General features: G+C 59.5%; 1 protein-coding gene across 2 annotated transcripts; it reads left to right on the forward strand.

Annotated features, from left to right (window-relative positions):
* Positions 1-1288: 1288 nt before the first annotated feature.
* Positions 1289-23850, forward strand: LDLRAP1 (low density lipoprotein receptor adaptor protein 1). 2 transcript variants are annotated; one of them, XM_075552614.1, is made up of 9 exons: positions 1289-1465; positions 10768-10910; positions 11695-11807; positions 14097-14211; positions 18703-18775; positions 19027-19113; positions 19524-19654; positions 20771-20805; positions 22142-23850. In XM_075552614.1, the coding sequence occupies exons 1-9, from the start codon at positions 1378-1380 to the stop codon at positions 22284-22286; spliced, it is 930 nt and encodes a 309-aa protein (XP_075408729.1). In that variant the 5' UTR covers positions 1289-1377; the 3' UTR covers positions 22287-23850. The 2 variants fall into 2 exon arrangements, with proteins under 2 accessions (XP_075408729.1, XP_075408734.1); XM_075552619.1 differs by having other exon boundaries at positions 1290-1465; positions 20774-20805.
* Positions 23851-24219: the final 369 nt, after the last annotated feature.

Genomic DNA, 24219 nt, shown 5'->3' on the forward strand with positions numbered 1-24219 from the left:
CCAGAAGGAGCTAGACCTTGGGCCTGGGTGCACATGCCCTCCTCCGACTCATTCCGGCAGCTTGACAGGAAGTCACTGCATCCCAGGAGTCAGAATTCTAGACTCCTGGCAAGAGAACATCTGCGCTTGAGGAATTCTAGACTGGAGACTCCTTGGCCCCTCCAAGGGATTCCTAGGAAACAGGGTGAGAGGTGGGCGCCATTAGGTCAAGGTCAGGGGGCGCATCAGCTCTGGAAAGTTGGGAGGACCAACAGTGATGGGACCACCTCTTATTTTACAGACACATAAATGTCAGAGAGGGGGAAGGCCTTGCCTGAGTCACCCAGCACGTCAGAGTCAGAAGCTAAGATGTAGCATTCCAGGCTGTCCCACTGCCCCAGGACTCGTGGGGGGTGTGTGTGAGATGAGCACAGTGTTCCCAGGTGGTACCAGGGAGTGGCCTGGGTGCTATGTGGGTGAGTAAAGCGCCCAGCTGGTCTTGCTAAGGCAAACTTTTACACTCCTGTTCTCAGTAAAGTTCTCTAACCCCACCCTTTTCTCAGGCCGCTCCCTCCTATTGTCTTGTGACAGGGCCCTTCTCTTGGGCCCTGGGTCTTTCAATCCATAAATTGGTCTCCAAATACCTTTCAGTTGGGCCGTCTAGGACTCCTAGGTTCTGAAGGGACAGTTCTGCGCTGGGAGCAGCAGTTCTCAGATGCCCTACTTCCTGTGGTATGGGGAAAAGATTAGAGGGAGGAAGAGTATTCTTTTGGGGCACCCTCAGTCCCCAGAGGAGCTGGGGTGGTGTAGCGGTTAAGCTTTGGGCTGCCGGCCAAGTTCAAAACTACCGGCTACTCCACGGGAGAAAGACAGGCTTTCTACTACAGTAAAGAGTTCGTCTCAGAACCTCACAGGGACAGCTCTGTCCGACAGGTCCTTAAGAGCCTGCATGGATTGGATGGCAGTGAGTTTACTTTGTTGGTTTGAGTCCCCAGCAGGGAATCCTGGAGGGTGTAGGTTACACATTGAGCTTCGAACAGCAAGGCCATCAGTTCCACCCCGCCAGCTGCTCCGCGGATGAAAGACGAGGCTGGCGGGTCCTGCAACGCTTTACAGTTTCCGCAGCGCCGAGGGGCGGTGTCGTTCTCCGTCCCGCAGAGTCGCGGTGAGTCTCCACGGGGCCTCAGCGGGCCAGGTAGCTGCGCGCGCCCGCGGGCAGGGCGGGCCCAGGTCGGCGCCGGGGGCGGGGCCTGGCGGCCTTGGCCCCGCCCCTCCGGCCGACGCCGGCCAGCGTGAAGCGCGCGTCCCCGTCGAGCGCCGAGCGCCGAGCGCGCAGCCTGCCTGGCCCGGCGGAAAGTTTCTCCGGGCGGAGTTTGGCGGCGGAGTCGGGAGCGAGCCATGGACGCGCTCAAGTCCGCGGGGCGGGCGCTGATCCGGAGCCCCAGCCTGGCCAAGCAGGGCTGGGGGGGCGGCGGCCGGCACCGCAGTGAGTGTGTGCGCGGGGCCCGGCGGGGCGGCGGGCCCTGCGGCGCCCCGAGTTGGGCCAAGTTGGGAGAGGCAGGGCCTGACCCGCTTCCCGCGGGGCTGGGCGGGTGGCGCGGGGTCAAGTTGAGCCCCCTCCCCGCTCTCTGCAGCTAGGCTGCAGGGGCAGAAACGGGTGGGCGCGAGGAGCGCTGGAGGTGCTCAGGTGCCGGCGGGAGTGAGGCGGGCTTACGGGTCCTGAGGGGAAACCTGCGCTGGGTCCCCAGCACCTCCTTCCCTCCCCTGCCCGAGCAACTTGGGGGAGGCAGGAGCGGGGGCCCGGAGGAGGGGAGGGCGCTCCGGGGACTGGCACAGGTGCCTGGGGCCTCGCATCCCTGCACCCTTGCTGTGCTGAGAGATCAATTGTCCCACCCCGGTGTGAGCCTGGCCTGGAGTCACAGGTGCCTGCTTAAGGAGCGAGGCCTGGCCAGTGGTCCCCATAGGCCCTTCAAACCAGGTTGACCCTTACCCTCGGGTCGTCGCCAAGGCAGGGAATCTAGCATCTAGGCTATTTTTGAAACCTGTTTTCTCTTGCACCTACCCCTGGGGCTTCTAAAGCCCCGAGGGCACACAGGCAAAAAGCAGACTAGCTGCCGCCTCCCAGGGGTGTCTGGGAGCCTGGGAGGGGCCTCAACCTCCCCTCTCCTGTTGCCACTACCACCCTCACCGCTCTGTCTCAGGTTGCAGCCCTCACCTGAGACCTGAGAAACCCAGCCCACATCCCCCCTTTTTCCACCTGGGCAAGTGGAGGCTCCCAGAGGTGGAGTGGCTTCCCCTGGGGGTGTCATTCCATCTTAGTGGCAGACGTGGAGCCGACCCCTGCACACACCTGATTTCCAGTTTGGCTGAAGCCTCTCCCCATTCCAGGAAGCACCTCGATCAGCCACAAGCACTTTCCCCATTCTGTCCTCCAAGGCCCGCCAGGGGAGCCCGAGCTCTCACTCCTAGGAGTGCCAGCGTGTCTGGAACCTGGAAGCCTGCCCGCCCTGCCCCTCCCCTTGCCAGGCCACTGTTTCCAGCTCTAGCTGCCTCCTATACTTGGGGGGTGGTGGTGTGTGTGTGTGTGTGTGTGTGTGTGTGTGTGTGTGTGTGTGTGTGTGTGTGTGTGTTTGTGTTTGTTTTCCCTGCACTTTCTGAAGCTCTGTTGCCTAAGCCTGGCATTGGGAACTTGGGCTGGTGCCAACTGGAGGGAGTGGAGCTACAGACCCAGGCCAGGCGGGGCCCATCTTCCTTGTTCCCTGGTTCCCAAAATATTGACTTTACATATTTGTGGGATTCCACCAGGGCTGGGTAGACACACTGCTTCTGAGCTAGATGGTCTGTTCCAGTGGGGGAACTGTGTTTCTCCTCTGAGATCAGGGAAAGGGTGGGTGGGACAGCCTCCAGGGCAGGGTTATGCAAAGGAGAGGAGCTTAGCGGATCTCTGCACCTGGGGAAAGGGCCAGGTGGAAAAGAACATTTGCTAAGTCTGGTCTTGAAGTCAGTCACTTATCCTTTATGACTCTGTTTCTACATCTGCAAAACGGGGAATGAGCGTTTTTACCCAGCTGGCAAGCTAGAAATTGATGAATACTCATGATCTCTCCGGGCACCTAGCAGTTTCCCCTGACTCCACTCCCTCCCCTTGCTGTCTGACCTTCCCCCTGATTCATCCTGTGTGGAACAGGCTGGGGGCTCAGAACTGCCACCATCTGCCCAAGCGGGCTGCTCCTGAGTCTTCTGGATGTTGCCCGAGCCAGGGTGAAAGCCCCATCCGTCTCTCATTAATAAACTGTAAATAGCACTAATCCACGTTGGGTGTTTTGGGTGGAGGTGAAGTGAAGCCAGGCACAGGGGAGGGTGCCTGAGACACTAAGTACCGTCTGGGTCATTTTATGGTTTACACATCGGTTTTGCTTCCTCTCGGGTTTTGTTTCCCCTGTTTGCTCCCATGAGGTGACAGAGCAGGGGAGTCTTACCATCAGAGGTCGGAACTGGGTGCCCATGGACTCTGTGGCCATGAGGAGGGCTGGTGGCCATGGCACGCCATGCTGGTGGGTGCCCCTGAGGACTGCAGTAGGATGTGCACAAGGTTGGGTGCTGGGGCGGGGCTTGTCTGAGACTGTTAACTCCTCCAGTCCTGGGGGCCGTGCTCAGGGTCAGAGCTCTGTGTCGTGAGTGCCCTAAACCAGTGTGGGGTAACGCTAGATGTGACCCCTCAGCTCGCTGCTGTCTAGTCAGTTCCGACTCAGAGCAGTCCTAGAAGGACCCGGCAGGATTGCCCCCTGGGTTTCTGAAAGAGGAACTTGGCAGGAGCAGAAAGCCACATCTTTCTCCCTCGGAGCAGCTGGGGATTCAAATTGCTGCCGGTGCATAACCGCAGCAGGATCCCAGGAGTAGCGCAGGGTGGTCATTGTTTGGCTAGTGGGGATCCTGAAGCCCAGTGAAGGGAGGCCGCTTGCCTGAGGTTCTTTGCCCAAAGCCTCGTGCTTGTCCTACCCTTAGTCCTGACCTCAAAGGACAGCTTGCTGGCTCTCCCACACATGGCCTTTTCCTATCTCTACAGGAACCATAAGTATTTGCTTTCAGGCTCAGACCCGGGATTTTCCTTTCTTCCTGTCGCTTGGCAGAGTGACTCACCTCTAGGGTTGCTCCTACCCTGGGGCTCCTTCAAGGGATGTGCCCTAGAGGGGGCGAAGGGACAGTAGAGTGCAGGTTTCAGTGAGGCTGGCTGGACTGGTGAGTGGGGGAGGGTTGCTTCAGTTCCAGGTATTCACAGTGGAGGAGTGGGCTGGCCACAGGTAACAGCACGACAAACGGAGAGATGGGAGCTGCCAAGGATCTCCTTGGCTTGGATCCACTATCAATCAGCTCATGGACGCAGCAGCTGAGAGATCCGAGGACACACTGTGCTGGGGAAATCTGCACAGACCTCTTTAGAGTGCTGAAGAGCGAGGTGCTTACTCTGAGGACTAAGGTGCGTCTGGTCCAAGCCGGGGTCTCTTCAGTGAATCAGGACGACTGGTGAGGCGTTGATGCGTTTGAAGTGCGGTGCTGCAGAGGAGTATCGAAAGCCCGTGGACTGCCACGAGGACACCCGTGGACTGCCACGAGGACACCCGTCTGTGTCACAAGTCCAGCCAGAGCGCTCTAGAAGCAAGGAGGGCGAGATTTTGTCGTATGTCCTTTGGGCATGTCAGGAGAGACCCATCCCCCATGGAAGATGTCAAGCTTGGTAAAGTGGCGGGGCATTGACAAGACGGATGGGCACGGTGGCTCCAATAACGCGCTCAAACATAGGAACAATTGTGAGGATGACGCAGAACTGCCCAGTGTCTCGTTCTGTTGTCCATTGGGCCGCTATGAGTCAGAACCGACGCTCTGGTACCTAACCACAGTGGGCGGGCTGCCGACCTCAAGGTCGGTGATTCAAACTCACCAGAATGCTACGCACGAGAAAGATGAGGCTGTCTGCCCCCGTAAAGATGAGTCTGCTCCTGGAAAGCTGTACGTCCTTAGAATCTCAAGGGGCAGTTGTACTCTGTCCTACAGGGCAGCGCCGAGTCAGAGTTGGCTCAGTTGCGTGAGCGCGTCACTGTGCCGCACAGAGACCCGCGGAGGCACTGGTTACCCTAGTGGTTACCCTGGTGGAGGCGGCAGACACCATGGCAGTTGTGGGTATGAATCCGAAGTACGGTGGTGGGTCGTGGCAGGTGCTGTGAGAACAAAAGGGAGGGAGGCAGCTGTTTCAGATGGGGTGGGCCTTTCCAGGTTCTTCTAGAAACAGACCCCCAGGCAGCGATCAGAGTGCAGGGTGCTCCTTGGGCTACCATAAGGTTCTGTGGAGCCCGTGGGGACTCCCAGCTGCTCACCAGCCAACTCAGCCAGCCCCACCGGGGTTCCTTGGCGGAGGCTGGGGTCTGTGAAAGCAGGTCGCCAGGTCTTTCCCTGCAGTTCCTGTCACTCGTGGCCAGGGTGGCCGCGGCCTGGGGCTCTCCTGCAGGTGTTGGCGGGCACAAGTCAGGTGGTGCGTGCAGGTGCTCCACCCAGCAGGGATGTGGGGGTGTCAGCTGCAAGGTGTCAGGCAGGCCTCTCCGAGAGGTAACCTTGAACCTCTAAAGACATGAACACCAGGAGGCTGGGGAAGAATGCTCCCACCAGAGGGAAGAGCTGGTACCGAGGACATTAGAGGAGAGCTTGGGGCCCTTTTCTCATGAGCTTCTAGTTCAAGTCTACCACTGCCCACTTTCTGGCAGCTGTGCAGGACCTCCTAGCGGGGCATGGTGGGCTGCAGGAGAGGAGTGGGCACATGCTCCGACGGTGGCTCTGAGGGTCTCACTGCAGCAGGGGCATGAGGTGGGCTCGCCCTGCCCACTCCATGCTCTGAGGACGACAGTGGCTCACGCTGCGTTGGCACTTGGTGTGTACCAGGCACTGGTCTGAAGACCCCTTCTGGATGAACTTGCATCTCAAAACAGCCCTGGGGGCGGGGGCAGCAGGGTGTGACCCCTGCCCTGGTGTGAGTGTGTGGATGTGAGGTCCCAGAGGCTTAGGGCACTGTCCAGGTGGCAGAGCCAGGGCTCGGCCTACACAGACTGACTCCTGATCTCAGTGCAGGTGGGCATGGAGGAAGGGATGTCACGGTGCTGGTGTCCGGAGGAAGCCTGGTGTGCAGTGGTTGAACTCCCTGGGAGCGGTGGGGTGCTCAGGAGAAAGCCCTGCCGAGCTCTGGGACAAGGGCAGTCTAGAACCCGCTGTGGCCCGCGGTGTCACCCTGAGTCAGGGTGACTGGACCGCGGGGCTATTAACACTGTGTGTTTGTCCCAGGATAGCAACCTCAACAGCTAACAGGACTCTCTTTCACACCCTGCCGCTTTTCCTGACGCACCCACAGGCGGGCGGGCAGGGACTCACTCGCTCTGGGCAGCCCACTCCAGATCAGGCAACCTCCCCTCTGAGGCACTCTCTCAAGCCCGCTCACTCCCTGCTGAGCCGGAAGAGGCTCGGGGCCCTGGTCCTAGTCAGGGCTTGTGCCCCGGCCCAGGAGTTTGGTTAGGGTTCTGACGTTCCAGACACTGGTCAGGCTGGGCCCCTGGGGCAGCTGAAGGGGCCTGGGGGCACCCTGCCCAGCTCTGACCGGACAGAGCACCTGTGGGCAAGGCTGTGCGATAGGCCCAGCTGCAGATCACCTGTCAAATCGCAGTCATTCCCAGCCCCCTGGGCCGGACCAGGGCTGTGGCCTCCAGCAGACAATGGATCTCCAGCTGCGGTGGCTGGGTTGAGAGCCGGCAGGGTGTGTAGTAAACTTTGCTCATGAGTCTGTTTTGAGTGCCCTTGGGGGTTGGTTTCGGTGGTGAGAGTGTGGCGGTGCGAAAGGTGTGCACAGAGACGCTGATGGGTGCCCAGGGGAGGGGGCTGGGCATTACGCAGGGGAGCGCTGTCTCTCCTCCTTCCTCGGGGAGGGAACATGAAGGTCAGGTCCTGCCCTTCTTCCTCTGGGGCGGGAAGACAGGTGCAGAGGCGCAGCTGCAAGGCACAGCGTTGACTGACATCCACCAGGGGCGGGCCCTCTGGGCTGAGCTTATATTCTCTGTCTCGTTATTTCACTTAAAAACAAATCTCATTTAAGGGTTTATGAGGGAGGGGGCAGCAGGGAGAGAGGGGGAAAATGAGGAGCTGAAGCCAGGACCTTAAGTGGGGAGCACATGTTTTGAGAATGATGAGGGCAATGAACGTACAAATGTGCTTTACACAATTGATGTACGTATGGACTGTGATAAGAGTTGTATGAGCCCCAATAAAATGATTAAAAAAAACCCAAATCTCATTTAAAGGTTAGAACAGCCGTCTGTCCAGAGACTGCCTCACCCTGTGCTACAAGCTGAGAGAGCCGGGGCTTGGGGTGCAAGTACTCCCTTGGAATCACTCCAGCAAAGTGTCGAGACTGGCCCTCTAGGATGAAGGCCATACTGGCCGCTGCAGTGACCAAAGAGGGCTTCCTGGAGGAGGTGGCTGAGCGGATCAGCGAGGGAGCTGCTTGAGCAAAGGCTCCTGGGTAGAATGTAGCTGCTACAGTTTGAAGAAGAAGCCCTGCGTGACCAGAGCTTCTGGATGGCAGACAGACAAGAGTGATCCTGTGGGAGAGGAAACTGGGGCTTCCTGTGACCTCCTCCAGGGGTCATTGTGGGAATTGCCTGTAGTCACAGACCCGCCCTCGGAGGAGGGAACTCCCCTCTGACTTGCAGTGCGACCTTGTCACCTCCCTCTCTGCTGACAAGTGAGGGCTTTCCAGGGCAGAGGGTCCCCAAAGCTCAAGACCAGTGGCTGGTCTGCAAGGTCTCCTTGAGAGAGGGGCGGGCCAGGGGAGGAAGGCAGAAAAATGCCAAGCATTTCAGAGGTCAGGGAGGACTGGGGAATGTTTTGACAGCAAGGAGGCCATCAATGACCTTGGCAAACTTTGGACCTTTGGAATGGAAGGAGCGGAAGTGGCTTTGGAGAGGGACCAGGAAAGAATTGAGCTGGAGGAAATGGGAGAGTGGGGTCATCAAAGTGGGTGGGGGAGCAGGGAGGAGGGATGTTTGGTGGGGGGCAGAGCTGGCTATTGAGAGGAGCAAGCCAACCCTGATTGATTGGTATAGCCTGCCTGGAGCCTGGTGTTGAGAATTAGTCCACGGCCCCTCTGTAGATCAGAGGGAGATCGAGCCTTAATTGATTAGCAGTTTCTGCCAAGGACATGGCGGGTATCAGGCGTGGCAGCTTGTCATTTGCCGTACTTGCTTAGGTGGTTCTGTGGTGGAAGGTGATGGCCTGGGCGTCTTTTCCGATGAGAAACGGCAGCGACTCGGATTCATGGGAGGACATTTAGTCCAGCTCCTGGAATTTCTTTCTCCCAGGCTTCCGGCTGGAATCAAGGGGTTTGCTACCTGGTAAGGTAGTACAAGGAAATGACTGGGAGCTTGGACTTCAGTGTCCAGTACCTCCATTTACAGTTCCCTTGAGCCTCTGCTTCCTCGCCTGCACAGGGGATGAACCGTGCTGGCTTGCAAGGGGACAGGAGAGCTGGAAGGAATGGTGGTGACTGCTGCTGTCAGTGCCCTCGTGGACACTGGGTTGCTCTGGGTGCCCACTGCTAATGGGGAAGCTGGGCCCATGTGACTTGACCCTGACTCCCATTGTAGGCCTGGGGACACCAGAGACATGTTGATCCCCCCTCCCCTTGATTTTGAGGATCAAATGAAATAGACTTCTAGTTGGTGGGACAGAGGATGGGTTTGGACCTCATCCCTGCTAGGACTGGCTTCACGGTGGGTGGAGGCTGGGGGACAGAGGTTAGAGAGCAGTGGGTCAGGGCCAGAGGCTGGGGCAGGCTAACGGGTGGATCCTGAGTGCCATCTGAATGTCAGACCCAGGGCTGATGACCTGTTACTGAGTCCCTGCCCTGCTGGAGCTCAAGCCAGAGGGGCCGGGACCCTCCGCCACACACATCTCTTTTCACCTGAGGCCAATGTCTTGTCAAGGCAGGTCCAGGGAGATGTGAGGGCAGGAGTGGGGGGTGGGGCAGAATCCATCAAGTCTGGGGGTTCTAGCATGGGAGCTGGGAGGGGTGTGAGGAGAGAGGCTAGGGGAGACTGCTTGGACCCAGGCTTCTGTTTCTCACAGCTCGGAAGCCCCAGCCACTCCCAGCTTCGGCCACCCCGAGCCAGCTGTGTCCAGTCTGAAACTGCCTTCCTGCACTGCCCTTTATTTAGAAGCAGGGAGGAAGACCCTGGAGGAGGAGAGAGGCCTAGGACCACTACTAGCTCCTCACCGCCTTTGGCTGCCCTGGGAGGCTGATTCCAATCCGGCTCCTGCTCTAACCAAGATTGTACGTGAGGCTGAGGAGCCGTGTTCTCATCGGCGTATGGGTCCAACCATTGCTCCAGCAGGTGCAGGACCCATGAGGGGGGAGATAAGGAACAGGCAGGAGCGTGGACCGTCCCTTTCTATCAGTGATGGGAGCTTGGCAGGAGCCCTGGAGACGCCCTCCTCCTCCCGGCCTCTTCTGGCCTCAGTGTCCGGGAGGAACCTTGGTGGTGGTGGGGGGATTGCTAAAGCACACAGAGGACCATTGCCTCCCCATGTGTGCATCTGTCTTCTTGGCCTGGGGACGAGCTAGGATCCCCTCGGGGCTGCTTCACCCCTGCCTTTGCTGCCTCCCTGACACCAGGTCTCTGAGAATGCTTCCCACGGCCTGTGCTACTCTGCACCATTGATCCATCCGCATAGCCTTCCTCTTGCATCGTTTGAGAACCGCCTCCCTTCCCTCACTGGTCCTCCCACCCACCCCACTCTCCCCAGCCTGTTGGTGGCTGTGGCTGTGCAGAGAGGGATGGGGGAAGCCGGCGTCTTGACGGCGACCCTGTACTCACTGTACATGGCCGTTGTCTAGGGACTTTGACAAGCTGTAAAGTAGTACACTCGCGAGCTCACGGGGCTGCCCTGAGGGCCGAGTGAGAAAATGGTGTGGTGACCCTCGATCAGCGCTCGGGTTGAAGATACGGATCTGGGGCTCTGCGCTCGGAAGTACAGACCCGGGTTGTGGCCTGTACTTAGGGGGCGGCGGGGTGGGTGGGGTGGGGGTTGAACAGGCTCTGTCTCGGCAGTGGAGATGAGGAGCATGTCTGCGAGTCCATGAGTCCATGTGACAAGCTTCTTTTCATGGTGTTGATTAGAGAATGTTAGCCTTCCCAGACCAGAGCGTGTACACAGGTACAGAAAGATCTGGGAACACGGGGTCCAGGACAGATCAACCCCTCAGGACCAATCATGAGGGGAGAGATACCAGGAGGGTCAGGGGAAGGTGGGGGAGAAGGGAAACCAATCACAATGATCTACATATAACCCCCTCCCTGGGGACGGACAACAGAAAACTGGGTGAAGGGAGACACCAGACAGTGTAAGATATGACAAAACAGTAATAATTTGTAAATTATCAAGGGTTCATGAGGGAGGGTGGGAGAGGGGAAAATGAGGAACTGATACCAAGGGCTCAAGTAGAAAGAAAATATTTTGAGAATGATGAGGGCAGCAAATGTGCTTGACACATGGATGGATGTATGGATTGTGATAAGAGCTGTACAAGCCCCCAGTAAAATGATTTTCACAAAAGAAAGGTGTTAGCCCTCGATGAAAAACGAAACATGAACTAGATGGGAGTCTCCTTGGGGCTTTGCTCGGAACTGGGGGGTGGCCAGGTGCTGGTGGTGGGCTCAGCCAGCAGGGTCTGAGGGTTTGCCCTCCACGTCCCAGAGCTGCCGGAGAACTGGACGGACACGCGGGAGACGCTGCTGGAGGGCATGGTCTTCAGCCTCAAGTACCTGGGCATGACGCTGGTGGAGCAGCCCAAGGGCGAGGAGCTGTCGGCTGCTGCTGTCAAGAGGATCGTGGCCACGGTGAGAGCCCTGCAGGCAGGGCTGGGCCAGCTCTCTCCTGGGGCCCAGGCCCTGCTCATGCCCCCAGAGGATGGGTCTGAGCCGGAACCTTGCATCCAGCTGAGGACCCTGTGGCGGAGGCGCGGCTGGACTTGAGGGCTCTGTGCCCTGCTCCCTGGCTGAGTGGTCATGGCCTCGCCTCGCCTCCTCTCCCCTAATGCAGGCTCCCTGCTTCAGTGTTGGGGACTTCCCTGGGTGTGGCCCTGGCACATGCAGTGGGTGGCATTGAGTCCCTGGGAGTTGCCTGCTGGGCTGAGATCGGCCCTCCTGGCCAAGGGTCCTGGGGTAAGTCAATGCACATCTCTGAAGCCGTTCCTCTCGGGGAGAAACCTGCTGGCCATGAGATCCCAGGTGCCAGGGCCAGTGCTGGTAGACGGGGCTCGAGGCGCAGTGGAAGCTCCGTTCTTCAGGAGGCTGCGGGCAGGAGCCCTGGCGGGCACTAACAATCAACCCCTGGGCGACTCACTCAAAGGGGGGGCAGCTCAGACCTGTAGGGGCCACAGGAATAAGGCCCTACGTTCAGCCTCAGTAAAGCTATGGCCCTGAAAGACCATGGAAGTGGTTCTGCTCTGGCCCCTGGGGGCCATGGCAGAGAGCAGACCAGAGACAGCCACAGAGGGGCTTGCTGGCTTGTCCCATCTTGCCTCCCACTTAGCTGTGAGGGCTCGGAGCAGTAGGTGTCGCCCGGGAAGGTGGGGTCGCAAGTGGGGCAGCCAGGCTTCTCTGACCCAAGTCTGCTTTCCAGGCGAAGGCCAGCGGGAAGAAGCTGCAGAAGGTGACCCTGAAGGTGTCGCCCCGGGGAATTATCCTGACGGACAGCCTCACCAACCAGCTCATTGAGAACGTGTCCATTTACAGGTATGCTTCTGGGGCAGGGGCAGAAGGAACCTCCTGTGGAGTCCAGCTCTTCCCCGTAGTGTCCATCTGTGGATGTCAGTTGCTTGGTCATCATCACTACTTGCGCTGGTGGTGAGAGCAGGCAGCTGAAGCCTGACAGGCCTGGAAAACACACACACACACACACACACACACCCATCCCCCCCCACTGCAGTCCCTGCACACACACACACACACACACCACTGCAGTCCCTGCACACATATACACACACACACACACCACTGCAGTCCCTGCGCGCGCGCACACCACCACCACCCCCCCACTGCAGTCCCTGCCTTTTCCTTCCACCAGGGGAGCACAGTTCAGATGACACTCAGACTTGGCTCACTCTGCTGGCCTGGTGTCCCTGGGAGGCCTGGGCAGGGCCGAGAATGGCTTCACCTGCAGGCTCCTGTCCCCAGGGCCTGGCTCTACCCTTGGAGCCTCCGGCCACACCCACCTTCCTCATCGCTGCTCAAGGTTAGCATTGGAAGCGGTAGCCTGGGTCTGTCCCACAGATGGAGACGCCGAGCCCCTGAGGGACTCGACCAGGGTCCACAATAAGGTCATAGCCGAGCTGGAACCTGGACACCCGGGCTGGAACTCACCCTCCTGTGGCTTTGTCCCCAAACTGGTGGCTGAGCCAGACCCGAGTGTAATTTGGGAAGTGGGCAGAGATCCCCACATCTGGCTCCTGGCTCCTCACCTTCCTCCTTCAGCCTGCCTGTGAGAATGTTCATCGAACCATGCATTAGTGTGATTGGAGTAGAAGTTTACATTGCAGAAGTTTACGTTACATCCCACTAGCATTGGGACTGCTCCCTGGGTAGCGTTGTCGGCCCATGCCGGTTACTGATTGTCTGTTCACCTCGCCTCTGCCCGGCCTTGCTTCCCACCTTTGCATTTGGGCAGGTGTTGGCCATTGGGTCTCCTGTCGCTCAGTATTTGAGGGCACACATTACTCATGGGGGACACAGTTTAATGTTTAAGCCAATCTGTTATTGGCCAAAGAGTGGCCTACAGGAATAGATTCTATTCCATGTTCAAAGGTGACCTGAGGGTGATCGACTCAGGGGTCCCTCTGGTCTCCTGTGACCCAGTGGTTCTGGCCTTTTGGAGGACTTTGAGTTTTGTCCTGGGTTCGCTCTCCCTCCGTCCCTCTGCTGTTTCTCCGGCCCGAGTGGCTGGCATCCAGGGATCATCCAGCTCTGGTCTCAGACCAGAAGAATCGGCTTCCTTCCGCCAGTGCTTGCCAAGCTCCTGCTTCCTGGGCTCAGGGCCAGCGGAAGCCCTCACCTTGCGCGTACGAAGCATCTAGTCTTGGAAGAGCCGGAGGGAAAGCAACAGGAGCTGAGAATGATGAGTGTCCTCCAGATGGCAGAAAAGGGGGACCTGCCTGGGAAGTCAGAAGCTCTCTCTAGGGAGGTGGCTGGCCCTTGAAGAATAGCAAGGCCGACTTGATAGATACCAAGGACAGACAGGCAGGTGCTGGGTGGCCAGCCCCTCTCCTGTGAGATTCCTGGGGTGCTGGGAGTTTCATGGAGAAGGGATGGGGAGACTGGGGGTACAGGGGAAGCTCATGTCATCTGGAAGGGCCTTGGACTGGGGCATGGATGAGTGGGAGGGCCGGCAGGAGGAGGTCAGGTGAAGAGCCTCCGAGGGCAGGGACTGGCCAGCTCTCCTTGCGGTCAGTCGGTACAGATCCTGAAGGAGCAGCGAGGCTGGGGTCACAGTCTTCGGAGAGCTCAGGGTTTTATTCTGCCACTGGCTTGTGGTCTGACCCTTAGCATCCTCCTCTGCAAAGTGAAGAGTGAGTGGCTGTGGGAATCCCGTGTGGTGCTGTCTCAGTTCTTGGCACATTACTTGTTACAGGGCAGGAGAGAGCCAGGCCTCTTCCAGCGCTGTGCCCAGGGGCTGGCTTGTGCAGCTCCATGCCCGGTCCTCTGGTCCTCCGCCGACAGGCATGTGCTGTGAAGCCTGAGCAGCGCGGGCTGGATGAACGGAAGGCAGATCCAGAGCGCGAACCTCATGGCTGTGAAGTGATTGCGTCCCCGGAGCTGGGCGACTGTTTTCTTGGCACTGGCTTCTGCAGCAGCAGCAGTCTGGTCTTCCCTCTGGCGGGGCAGGCGGGAGCCGGTCATGTCTGAGACTGCCTGGAGGCAGATGGTCATTCACTCTTCACCTGTTGATGTGCCAGGCCATGTCTCAGAGAGAGGCTCCTAGGGGGTGACCCCTGTGCTCAGGTCTGGTGACATACACTTGCCTTTCAGGATCTCCTACTGCACGGCAGACAAGATGCATGATAAGGTGTTTGCATACATCGCCCAGAGCCAGCACAGCGAGAGCCTCGAGTGCCACGCCTTCCTCTGCACCAAGCGCAAGATGGTCAGTGCGGGGAGGGTGGGGCGGGGGGAGCGGGCCTGGGTGGCCTTGCCCTTGGAGATGAGGAAGGCAGGACCTGCGACTGCAGTCATTGCGGCAGAGGTGGGAAGCCCTTTTTGAGAGTCCTGCTCTCAAAGCCCACGGGTCCTGAGAGCCATGGGCGAGGTGGGGCCGGGCCACAGCTGACAACTCTGGAGGGCAGACATCTCCAGTGGGTCCTTCTGGGGGCTCTGACAGTTCCTTGACTTTTCTAGAACTTCTAGCAACCACTTGTGTTCCTTGGCTTGTGACCTCATCCTCCATCTTCAACGTGCTCCCAGTCCCCCGCTGTCTGCATCCACGTCGCCTGTACTAACTGACCCTCCTGCTCCATGGAGGGCAACTGCCCCGTCCAAACCCGTGGTCGTTACCTCAGTCCTGCCAATCTAATAAGGTGACTCAGCCACACGGCCCAGGGCTGGGCCGGGCCCTCTGTGGGAAACTGTTACCCAGGAGCACTGCAGGACGAGACAGCCTGTTGGTGTGACCCTGGCTGCTGTGCGTGTGACCTTGGACAAACCTACCCTTGGGGCTACCCGCCTGCCTGCCAAGGGGGCTATCTCCGGGTGCCTTCCAGGATTGTCCTGAAGCCCCCCCTCTCTCGTGCACCTCGTTTCTCTCCTGAGACTCGGTGTTGTGGGCCACTCACCAGAACCACGTGACACCCAGCAGCCTGAGCTTCTCCCGTGACAGCCTTGTTTCCACAGGCACTGGCTCTCAGCTTTGTCTTTCATGAGGCCACACAGACTTAAAAATACAAGCTCATTATGTCCCCATTGTTAGTCTCTTCCTCCCACTGGCCGGCGTGAGCGCTGCGCAGGGACAGCTGGCCTGGGGCCCGGATTGATGCAGAACACAGGCCTTGGGTCCAGTGGGTTTTCCAGGATGCAGAGGCTCCCTCTGGGGTCGGGGTCCTGGGGCAAAGAGGGAGTGGGTACTGGCCCGGGGCCAGAGGTCTTCAGACCTGAAAGAGACCGGCCTGCTACAGATTATGAGGTCAGTCCTAAGGAAAACAGCCCGGCCCTTGCTGGCAACTAGCTGGAGAGCAGAGCAGGCCAGCAGACTCTGCCCAGGGCCCAGACTCTGCTTTTCGTCAGGCTTTCTCATTGTGATGGGGGCTGGCTCCTGGCTCAGCCGCTTGCTGGCTCCCAAGAGTGCTCATGCAGCCCAGCCCAGCCTGGCCCAGGGTGGGGCTCCAGGATGAGGTCTGTGGCTCCCAGAGCCTCAGCCACACCTAGATTGGCCTGGAAGCCTCCAGCTTCTCCTAGCTCCTTGGAAGACCTGAGGAGACAGGGGACCAGTAAGTACCTGGAGTTCTGCAGCCCACCTGCAGGCAGGCACTTTCTGATCCCCGGGCCCTCAGGGTGGAGGCGTTACAGCTTCTCTAGGATGGGCAGTAAGACTTCCTGGAGGAGGGGACACTGGGAGTTGGGCTCGGGCGGCTCAGTGGTGAGGGGAGTTGGCCAGGAAGAGGTGAGGGTGGTAAGAGGTCGGTACCGCAGACTAGGAAATGCCACGGACAGAAGCCGGGAAATCCCGGCAGTTGGAGTTGGAGTTGTGGTCCCTGGAGCCTGGAGTGGGCAGGGTCGGCTCAGCCTGCAGGGGCCTGAAGCCGGCAGTCCTAGAGTCTGCACGACCCCTGACGCATCCAGGATCTGGGGAAAGAAGCTTCCAGAGGGGTCTTGCTCTCCCAGTAGCTCTCTGGCACAGCCAGAATAGGCGGTCTGCAGCGTCATGTCAGCTTCCGGCCGAGGGCCAGGGGCACCATTTCAGTGTTTGCTTCTGGAATGGAGGCCGAGTGCTGGCCTTGGCCAGGAGCTCAGGGCTCCAAGCCGGGACTGGGCGGGTGTGCACTGACAGGAAGCAGCGGTACTGCGTCTTCGGAGGACAGATAGCCTCTGTCGCAGGCAGTCCTGTCCCTCCCACAGACAACTGCCCCTCATCATTCCCAGCTCATTGCTTTTGTACAAGAGCTGGTTCTGGGCCCTTTGCTGCTGGGAAGCACATGGCCTGACTTAAGTACCATTCTGGCCCACAGGGGCCCAGGGTGTGTAGCCTGAGCTAGAGATGGCCCTTGTGAGGGGCTGGCAGCCTGGCTATCAGCTGAGGTCAGAACTCTTCCGGGTAGTAAGACAGACTCACGGGCTAGAGGCACTTAGCTGGGGGTGGAGGGTGATTAGCCCCAGGCCTAGGGGACGTAGGAAGGAGGGCTCCCTGACAAGCAGTCCCCTGGGCCTGGATTCCTGCACCTCCCAGGAAGCCAGGACACCCTCCCACCCAGCCAGCCTGGGCTTGCAGCCACTTGCAACAGCGGCACCCAGGATTCCAGGATCCCATTTGGTTCAACTTGCCGCTTGGGACTTCAGGGCGGGCAGAAGGAGGGGAGTGTATGCAAAAGAGCAGGCAGATTTATGCCGAAGCAGTCTCAAGCAAGTGCCCCCAAATTTCCTAGAGGCGAAAGCTAGTGCTGCTGCTGTGCCCTGGGCACGTTGGGTGACCAGCCCTTGCCTGGGTGTGCGTCCATCTGACTCCGGCTGGTAATTAGCCCATGGTCTTAGTTCATGGGCAATTCTCAATGGTAACTGGGTGTATTAAACTTGATTCAGACGTGACGGTTTAAATTGTAAACAGCTGTGAGGAGTTTCATACTTAATTACCATATTTAAGTTTTACCATAAAGCACCCTTACTTCCATCAAACATGTAAATGCTGGAGACATTCAAATGAGATTTTATCCTTCGTGAAGTTTAATTGGCATGGATCAGTCAGCTTGTTTAGGGATTTAAGAATTTTTTGTTCAAAAAATTTTTTTTTGTAAAGGCAGTTGCTACGAATTCATCTCTCAATTAGACCCCGCTGTCTGGTGGCGGGGAGGGAGTGGGGCCAGGCCAGCCAGGCCTGAGCTTGTACCCTTGAAAGGGAGGCCGGGCTTTCTGAGGGAAGCACCTTGTTGCTTCTGGGTAGTTGGAGCCCGCGCTGGCCCTCCTTGCCCCGGGTGGCGCTGACTAGCCCTGGACCAGGGGGGTGGGCTGGAGCGTGGGGACCAAGCCTGGGCATGTGTTTCCACCACCGTCACTGTCATCATTGACTTCTCTGCAGAGCGGTGACCTGTGCTGGGGAACGGAGGTGTTCCGACATGGTACATGGCCCCACAGATGGGGTGGTGCAGGCAGGGGAGCTAACAATACTTTCAGATGCCCAAGGGCCTGGTGGGGCAGCCAGGCCTGTCAGCACGCAGAGCTGGGGATACTGGAGAGGTGGTCACATTGGAGTTTGACCTTAAGGGGTGAAGGGCCAGGTGTGGGAAGGTAGCCTCATGTGTCACCCCCTCTATGTGAGTTCTGGCACCGAACCAGGCCTTGCTCCCTCCTCCCGCCCGTGGTGGGGTCCAGGCACCTCCCTGCGGTGGCCTTGGGCGAACCGGCTGTACCCTCTCTGTGGCGCTCACGGTCTGCTCTCCAGTGCCAAGGGCTGAGTCAGCGTGTAGAGCCCTCGGGTAGCTAGTGGGGCTTGGTGGCGGAGGGGTTACTTGTTGGGCTGCTAACTACAAGGTCAGCAGTTTGAAACCACCAAGCCATTCCTCGGGAGAAAGAAGAGGCTTTCTACTCCCGCAGACGGACAATCTTGGAAATTCACGGGGACCGTTTTCCTCTGTCCTACAGAGCTGCTGTGGGTCGGCATCGACTCGATGGCAGTGAGTTTGGTTTTCCTGGAGGAAAGGGGCCCTGGTGGCCTGTGGGTTAAGCTTTGGCCTGCTGTAACCACATGGTCAGTGGTTCAAACCCACCAGCTGCTCAAAGGGAGAGAGGGGAGGCTGCCTGCTTCTATAGGGATTTAAAGGCCTGGAAACCCACAGGACAAGTCTACCTGCTCCTGTAAGGGTGTCGTGAGTCGGGATAGGCTCAGAGGCGGAGAGTTTGGTTTGGTTTTTGGCTTTCCCAGAGGACATGGAGACTTGGTGTCCCCGTGGTTGGTTAAGTGTTGAGTTGCTAACCACACAGCGGGTGGTTCAAACCTACCAGCCCGCACCGGTAGAAAGATGCGGGTTTACCGTCTCAGACAAAAGCCCTCAGGAGCAGTTGGTGGCACGCTGCCCCATGGGTGGCTCTGAGTGGGAGTGGCCCGGCTGACGATGGGGGCTTGGGCCCTCAGAGGAAGTGAGCCCCGGCCTCTGCTGCTGTGGCAGAGGGGAGGAGCGGAGAGGGCCAGCAGCCAATGCAGAGGTGCTTGCCACGGGGCAGGGATTTGTGGGGCACCCAAGGAGAGCGTGACCTCTTCCACCTGCAGCAGCCATGCCGCAGTGACCTGGGACGGCCTCCATCCAACAGGCACCCCAGAGCCAGGCCTGGTCCTCAAGGAGAGGGCATGGTCTGGTCTGGGGGCCCAGTCTTCCAGTTCAGACTTGGATCCCCTGCTGACACTGCATAACCCCTACACCCACTTCCTGTTTTTCAGGCCCAGGCTGTCACCCTCACCGTAGCCCAAGCCTTCAAAGTTGCCTTCGAGTTTTGGCAGGTGTCCAAGGAAGGTGAGTTTCACCTCCCCACGTGAGGCGGGGGCGGGAAGAAGGCAGCAGGGAGGTACTTGGGGCTCCCAGCCTCCTCCTCACCCAGCATGGGACTTGGGACCCTTCACCTGAGTCTCAGCTTCCCCATCTGAAAATGGGACAGGGGGCACCCTCCCCAGGGGTCTTTGCTGCAGAAACACCACCTGGGAAGCGCTGTCTAGCCCGGCCCTGGGTGCTGGGCAGCTGCAGCAGACTGTGCCTTGGTCCCACAGAGAAGGAGAAGAGGGAGAAAGCCCACCAAGAGGCGGGGGACGTCCCAGGCGGGGCCCACCGTGACAGCGTCCCCTCACTGAAGAGCCGTGAGTCTTGGGCCAGAGGAGGGGCCAGGCTGCTCTCTCCTGGGCTGGGGCGGGCTCGGGGCCTTCAGTCCTCCTTCTTCTGTGTTTTAAATCAGTAATGCTTGTTCATCATCGATGCATTGGAAAATGCAGCTAAAGGGGCGAGAAGATCGAGTTGTTTGGCACGTCTTCTCCCACCCGTGTCTGTGCAGGGTCTGGCTGCATCTCGCCGTCTATCCTGTCACATGCTCTCCGACACCGCACTCTGGTGACAGTCCAGTCCCAGCCCAAGCCCAGCTTGGGGGGAGATACCTTGTGGGCTGCCAGGCACTACCAATCCCCGGGGGCTTTGGGGGCGCTGACTGCTAGGCTTGGGTCTGCTTCCTGCTCCTACCCAGGCTGGGCTGACACCCCTAACCGCACCCCTCTAGTGGTCGCCACCGGAAACCTGTTAGACTTGGAAGAGACCCCTAAGGCCCCACTGTCCACAGTCAGCGCCAATACCCCTAACACGGATGAAGCTCCTCGGCCTCCAGCCCTGAGCAACAGCGGTGTTGTCTGGGTGAGTGGTTGGGGCCGGGGCCCCTGGGAGCCCAGCTCAGCCTCGGACATGTGACCCATGGCCTCTGGGAGTGAGGGTCAGGCCTGGCCCAGCAGCTTCCCAGCTGCCGGGTAGGGGTTGAACAATGTACCTTTGGAACTCAGGGCTTTGTCCTCACCAGGCCTGACCCCCCACCCCCCACAGCTGTCCCCTCACAGTGCCAGCCTCTTGTCCTGAGCCTCTGAGGCTCCTTGTTGTGGGTGTGGGCGGGGTTTGCTTCTGCACTCCCCCACTGGGAGCCAGGGGCCTGGCAGTCGGTAGCCTGGCCCTGCCTTGCCCTGTGATGCAAGGCGAGCCCCCTGCCCGCTCCCTGTCTCAGGCTTTTCCCCCTCTCCGTGAGATCTCTGCAGGACCCTGACTCTTGTTCAGGTGGGCAGGGGCTGGTGTTTTAAAATGGGTTTAGTTTTTCAATTGGAAATAATTTCAGCCTTTATAGAAAGTTACCAAAATAGTACAAAGAATTCCTGTTCAAATGTTAGCATGTTATATAACCACTCGACGCTGATGAGCACCAGGAAGTCAGCCCTGAGAAGTGCTAGTCCATTCTGCAGACCTCGCTCCCGGGGCCCCACCTATCCCCCTGCCCCATTATGGCCTGGGGTCCGGGGCAGGAGCACAGGATACTTTGTGGGGCACACCCATTTAAATCTCGTGCCCCATGCCCCGGGAACTATGCCTTTTCTCCAGGGAGGCTGTGGTAGGGGGCGGGCGCGCCTCGCTTCCCAACCTGGGCGGGGGGACGTGCACCACCAGCTAGCCCTCTTGAGGTGTCTGAAAGCCCAAGACCCTCTTTCCCAGCTCCCTGCTTTGATGGAAAGGAAAGCTGTTTCCCAGAGAGGACCAGTGAGTGGCCCGAGATCTCCTGGTGGGCAGTGGCCGAGCTGGGAACTGGACCCCCTCTGCCCTCTGTGCCATGCTCTTCCTCTGGGCCCTCCCAGCCCACGGCCCATGGGCAGGTGCTGACCCGACGGCGGCAGGCCTGGTCGCCCCTCGGGCCTCAGTCGCTCCCGTGGGCGGGGCCAGCTCTGCCGTGCGTGGGCTCCTCTTAGGGCTCTTCTCTCCTGCTGTTTCCCCAAGGAGCTGGATGATGGCCTGGACGAAGCCTTTTCAAGGTACAGGAGCTGGGTTTCCAAGGGGCTGGGTTTGGGGTGGGGGCAGCAGCAGCTGTCCTTGGTTCTGGCCTGCCCTTTCCTCCTGGGCCCCTTGGTCGGGTATGACAAAGTGATCCACTCCAGAGCAAGAGGCCCCATCCCTTCTTGCTTGCATACCTCCAAGGGCCAGGGGGCTCCGTGCCCGAGGGAGCCCGGCCAGTGGTAGCCATCCCACAACCAAACCCCCAACCCCCCTGCCAGCTGTCCATCTCCTCGCAATTCCTACTCCTAGTGCAGCAGCCTGCCAGGGTGTCCAAGACTGTGGCTCTGTCCGGGAGCCCACAGACCCCTCTTCTCCCAAGGAGCAGCTGGTGGGTTGAACCTCACACCTGTGGTTAGCAGGCCGCCCTCAGTGCCCCAGCCCAGGGCACACTCAACACTTCTTGGGGGCTGCACCTGGTGTGGCCCCACAGGTGGCTCTCCGAAAGTTCACCTTTGTGGAAAGGGGTTGAGTGAAGGCCCCAGAGTGTGGCCTCCAGGAGATTTGGAGCCAGCCTGAGGGCAGTGGGTCCTCCCCGGAGCCTGCGTCGGAGGGACACTTAGTCCTGGACAGCTCAGGGTTCCCCCATCCGGGACACAGACTGGAGGAACAGCCAAGACTGTGGGCACTGGGTGGAAGCGGCATCTCATCCACCGGCGGGCAGCCTGGCAGACCACTCGTTGCCTGTGGCAGCCGGCCGGCCGACCACCAGCCCTTTTGGAAGAAAATCAGCCGTTTGGTTTCCAGATCACTCAAGTGTCACACGCCCTTTATTGGTTACTTTGAGACTCAGCAAAGCACTTAACAGAAAACAGCACTGCCCCACCCACAATCCCACAGCCCAGACTTTATACATGTCCTTTTCTTCTGCCTCCATCAGCTCCTCGCACCCTGATTTTCCACTGGGCACCACCAGTGTGTAGAAGTGACCCTCCTGGCTGTTGTGCCATGTTAGAGATGCCTCGCCTTCTCACCAGGGGGCCTGGCCTTGTCGCCTTCCTTTTGCTGAGGGCTGCTGTGTTGGCTGGTGGCCTCTGGCGGGCCCCGTGCCCCATGCCCCACCCCCAGCATTGCCCTTCCTCCTCCCAGGCCTGTCTTGGTGGTGCTGGGACACTCAATGGGAATGCCTGCCACCTGCCCCATGGTTTTCTGAGCTCCTTAGCTTGAGGCATTGCTTCCCCTGGCACCTGGGGCTGTGCTGTGCTCGCTCCGTCCCCCCCCCACAGCTCCCCCACCCAGATCTCCCCCTCCCCCTACAGCTCCCCCAATCCTCCTGGTCCTGGCCTGGCCCTGTGCTCACACAGCCCCGCATTCTAGGCTGGCCCAGTCTCGGACGAACCCTCAGGTCCTGGACATTGGCCTGACAGCCCAGGACATCCAGTACGCCCAGTGCCTCTCGCCCGTCGACTGGGACAAGCCTGACGGCGGTGGCACCGAGCAGGACGACCTCTTCAGTTTCTGAGGACTCCAGGCGAGCGGACACTACCCGAGGGGACCAAAGCCTCCAAGGCCCCCCGCCCCCCCAGCTGCAGCCTTCGTTGGCAGGGAGCCGAGAGGGGCGTGTTTTCTCTCACCCCGCTCTTTCTCTAGGAGCTGAAAGATGCCTTGAATATTTATTCAGTGACTCTACTGTTGTTGCTTGGACCCCAGTTTGTGTCCACCACACCTCCCGCTGTGTACCGTGTGTGGTGTTAGAACTAGCTTCCCGATCGCGCTCTGGCTGAGGCGTCAGGACAGGGACGGAAGCCTTCCCTGTCCCTCCCTGCTGAGGGCCCACGCTGCCCCGGAGGCCCCATCGCGCGCAGGGAAGGCAGACCCACTGCCACTCATTCTGACGCACAGAGACCCAGCGGGACACGCGACCCAGCGGGACACAGGAAGTGCTCCTTAGCGTTTCTGAGACTGAGCTGCTTTCTCCCTTCGTTTGAAGCCCAGTGAGTAGCCCACGGCATGGCCGGTGCAGGCCTCCTCTCTTCCCGAGGGTGGTCGACTTTCTGAAGCTGTGCACGGGCGGGCCCTCGCAGCCTCAGGAGGGGACTGTGGCCCCAGGGGCCCTCGGACGGCTGGGCCCTGACCAAAGCCACCACGCAGCAGGGCACTTTATGACGCTCACAGTGGATGGGTGGTGCTCCCAGGCACCTTTCTTCCCGCCTGACTCCCAGAGTCCCTGTGGGGGAGCCCCACCCATGCCCGGGACCAGGGTCGTGGCCCCCTCGGACTCCAGGGCCATCACTCTGCCCATCGTGCAGACCAGGTCTGCCTGCTCTTTGAGTGTTGAAGCCCAATGTCTGCACTCGCTCAAACTGTTGTCTTGCCCTTAGACAGTTGAGGCAACACAGACTGCAGGGAGGCAGGGTTGTGGGGGGCTGAGCCCCATCCGATGCCAAAGCTGCTTTCTCCAACCCCCCCTCCACCCTCACCCCCCACCCCAGCTTTGTTGTCCTCCCAGGAACCAAAAATCCCCAGCTATTTTCTGACCAAAATGTGTTTCGTAACAAACCATCTGGTGCCTTCTGCGTACAGAGCTGGCACAGCCTCCACGGCCGCCTGCTCGCTCCATGTTCATTTCCACACAAACCAAGTGCTTGAAGTCTGAGAAGCAGAGAGGAAATAGTCGATTCCACCGCGGCGCGCGGCCCCTTGCTGACAGGACAGCCCGGCCTGGCCTGGGGCACAGCGCAGGCTGCCCCAGCACCCTGAAACCCAGCCGTGGCCGGGCGTGGGGCAGGTTGGCCACGCTCCAGGAAGAGGCGCGCCCCGTCTCCACCAATGATAACACAGACCCAGCCCCCGGTGCGGTGGTGAGGGGGCCTTTGTGGGCTCTTCAGCAGAACCCAAGGTCCTTTCACAGCCCACCCCTATGCCGCCATCCCCTGCGGGTGTCAGGAGGCAGTAGGGTGCCCTGTGCGGCCGGGCCAAGGCTGCCGCCCCCCAGTGTGTCTGCAGCTCCTCTGGTGGTGCTGTGGTTTGGGGCGCTGTAAGGAAGATCTAGCGAGAAAACAATAAATGTTACTCTTTCAAAGACAGCAGCTTTCAGGTAGTGGTTCCTGGGCCCGGCTGTGCACCCCAGGTGGGGCAGCCTCGCAGCAGATGGGGACCTGGAGCCATGTGTGCCAGCACTGAGGGGGCCCGCGCCAACGCGGTGAGGGGTGTGTGGTCGTCCATGGGAGAGCAGCTGTCAGAGGACCGTGGTGTCGATCCATGGGGCTGCTTGCGTCCAGGGGCCAGGCCCGGTGACAGGTGACAGGCCGGGCCAGGCCCGGTGGGTGTGTCTTGATCATGAGGATTCCCCCAGGGTGGCCTGGCAGAGCCGTGGGGGCTGCCGTCAGATGTGAAAAGTAAGCTAGCCCGTACTCTGCCTGTGCCCCTGGGTCTTGTGAGACAGCCTTGGGGAG

This window comes from Tenrec ecaudatus, chromosome 1 (genome assembly GCF_050624435.1).
Source record: "Tenrec ecaudatus isolate mTenEca1 chromosome 1, mTenEca1.hap1, whole genome shotgun sequence".
NCBI classification, from domain to species: domain Eukaryota; kingdom Metazoa; phylum Chordata; class Mammalia; order Afrosoricida; family Tenrecidae; genus Tenrec; species Tenrec ecaudatus.